This window comes from Montipora capricornis, chromosome 1 (genome assembly GCF_036669925.1).
Source record: "Montipora capricornis isolate CH-2021 chromosome 1, ASM3666992v2, whole genome shotgun sequence".
NCBI classification, from domain to species: Eukaryota; Metazoa; Cnidaria; class Anthozoa; order Scleractinia; family Acroporidae; genus Montipora; species Montipora capricornis.
This window is the reverse complement of record NC_090883.1, coordinates 39,736,273-39,738,772: the sequence shown is the minus strand read 5'-3', so window position 1 is coordinate 39,738,772 and position 2,500 is coordinate 39,736,273. Positions and strand designations below refer to the sequence as shown.

General features: G+C 39.8%; 1 protein-coding gene across 2 annotated transcripts in view; it reads right to left on the bottom strand.

The window, feature by feature from the left end:
- The window catches only part of LOC138043336 (collagen alpha-1(II) chain-like), a 30,369-nt gene extending 28,399 nt beyond the window's left edge, over positions 1–1,970 (bottom strand). For both annotated transcript variants that reach the window (XM_068889573.1, XM_068889577.1), the window contains exons 1-4: positions 1,678–1,970; positions 936–988; positions 704–811; positions 1–60 (exon numbers count right to left, since the gene is read on the bottom strand). The exon at positions 1–60 is cut by the window's left edge and continues 24 nt beyond it. In XM_068889573.1, coding sequence (XP_068745674.1) covers positions 1–60; positions 704–811; positions 936–988; positions 1,678–1,753 — 297 coding nt within the window. In that variant the 5' untranslated portion in view covers positions 1,754–1,970. The remainder of the gene's footprint in view (positions 61–703; positions 812–935; positions 989–1,677) is intronic.
- Between the last annotated feature and the right edge of the window lie 530 nt (positions 1,971–2,500).

Sequence of the window (2,500 nt, the reverse complement as noted above, 5' to 3'; positions counted from 1 at the left end):
ATAGCCTGGAGGACCGGGTGGCCCCTGAACTCCATATCGACCTCTGCTTCCTGATGGACCCTGTCCAGAGTAAAGGAAATATCAGTCAAACGATATACAAGTAACAGAGAATCGTGCGCAGGTAGTAAGAGTAGTAAGAGAGATCCCTTGACACCTCAATCCACGAACAAAAAATAGCAAGCCAATTATTTAGCTAGATCATATCTGATCAATTTCTATTATTGAAATGTGTACTTTCCAATTGTTATATTCTTAATTACATATCATTAAAGATTGTCTGCCTCGTGATATACTTTACAGGAAGGACTAATTTAGTTCTTCCGCGGATGGGTCTCAGCGTAGCCGTTAAATTTTGATGATTGCGACTCAAATAAATCCCAATTCAACGTCAAAGTCTGGAAATCAATCCCGAGCAGCATTGGTGAAAGGCGAGTGCTCTCACCAAATTATTATTATTATTATTATTATTATTATTATTATTATTATTATTACTATTATTATTTATTCATAAATGAATAGTTGTAAACCTCGGTTACTGATTTCTTTTCGTTGGCAAAAGCTTTTCACTCGATTTCCTTCGTTAAAATGTCTTTTAACACAAAAATCATTAGTGAACACTGCGAACACTCTAAGCTGATATTGAATAAAGGTTTCACAATATTGGCGCCACATGGCATCTATCACACTACGAGTATTTACAAACCCGTGCTCCTTGTGGACCTCTAGCACCTTTGTTCCCAGGATGCCCCGGGGCACCAGGTTCCCCAATGAGTCCAGCTTCCCCAGGCGATCCATAAACAGTAGCCCTAATCTGATTGACAGAGAATTGAGAACAAGCGAATCTAGAAATTGTAAAAAGCGGAGAAGAAGAAAGCGAGGAAACGCATAAAAGGCGTTTTAAACGCCAAGGACTTTACTCGTCCTCCGTCATTTACCTCAGCTTCCTGGCGCTTTACTCGCTTCGCAAGTTGATCGTTTTCATAATTTTCTGTAGGAAGATAATAAGACAACGAGAATAAATGACTCGTTTTTAGGAAATTTCTGAAATATAGAGAAATCCGCGTTTAAATTATGAAGACACAGCAGTCTATCTGAAACACGATGACAAAATTCGAACCCTCCCTTTCTTTGGTCGGTTAATTTTCTCTTTAGTGAAGTGGCCGCGCGCGCATGTCCCCTAACACGTGTTATTTACCGAGGTCCCACACACGCTTCTTCCTTGTCGTGGATGATACGAGACTGCTCGTTAAACGGTTCTTTCCGCCGATGTTGCCAAGTTGTCTTCAGACTCTTGCGCCCTCTCTTCATTATGGCATAAACGTCCTTCGCCAGTTAAGGTAGCGATACGGTCAAGAAACAATGAAGAAACCTCTTTGTAACTCACAGCTGCATTCATGAATGAACTATTATTACCCAACGAGATTCTCACCTTCGTCTAAGGCAACATAAGACTTCCCTGAAACCCGGGTTAAAGAAAATTACTGAAAACAACGAAGTTTGTGGCTTTATGTAATAGTTAATAACGTGATCATTAAGGACCTGAGCAAGCTTTCAAGCATGAATTCTACGTTTTCTTTCGCGAGACTCTTAGATTACAAAAAAATTGATAATAGGTGACCTTATACTGGATGATAGGAAATCCCGCCAGAGAACAATAATCATTGCAAAATTCCTTACTTTCATTTGAATTTCCAAGTGCACTCAGCGAAGAAGCGATTAAGCTTAGTAACACACAGTAACCTTTAGAAACCATGGATGCCAAGCGTCGTTCCTCGATGTTGCAAAGGCAGATTCAAATTTCCTCTGTTGAGGCTGACACAAGCTCCAGGAGGAATGTAAAAATTTCAGTACCAGACCTGGCATCAGCAGCCCACAAACTTCAAAAAAGGCTAATTAGTCTGTCACGCGAATGAGCAATATGTGGGGACAAAGACACAAGTGTGTTCCCTTATCAGTTGTCGTTTCCATTCGAGTTCTGGCTAATGTCCTTACAAGTGAGGTCAAGCCATGAACGACCTATTGAGCATTATTCACATCCGTATAATTATGCTTCACTCCAGCTCTGCTGCCAAATCCTATAAAACAAACGCGCAAAATCTATTTCCGTATGGGTTAAGGGTTAAGAACCCATTATCCGCAAAGATTTCTTTACAAAAAGAAGGAAAAAGCCGTGAGTGTTTCTCTTTTTCATCGAAACTTTAACATATTTCTTTCCCCATAGGTCACAGCAACATATGCCTTGCTCAAATGTGGGTTATGGTCCAGTTCCACAGCTATCTCGATTAAGTTCATACAGATGGGAGATAGTTAAAAAAGCCACCAAAAAGGACAAGTGAAAATATCACATCTCAGCTGGTGTTCATGTTTTGAGGCCATCACATAAGAACGGACACCATGGAATAATGATGAATCAACATTGTAATTTGGTAAATGAAACAAGAAAGAATGAAGAAATTTAATCTGATAAACAGAAGCAACTTGCCTCTAAAAAAAATGACCA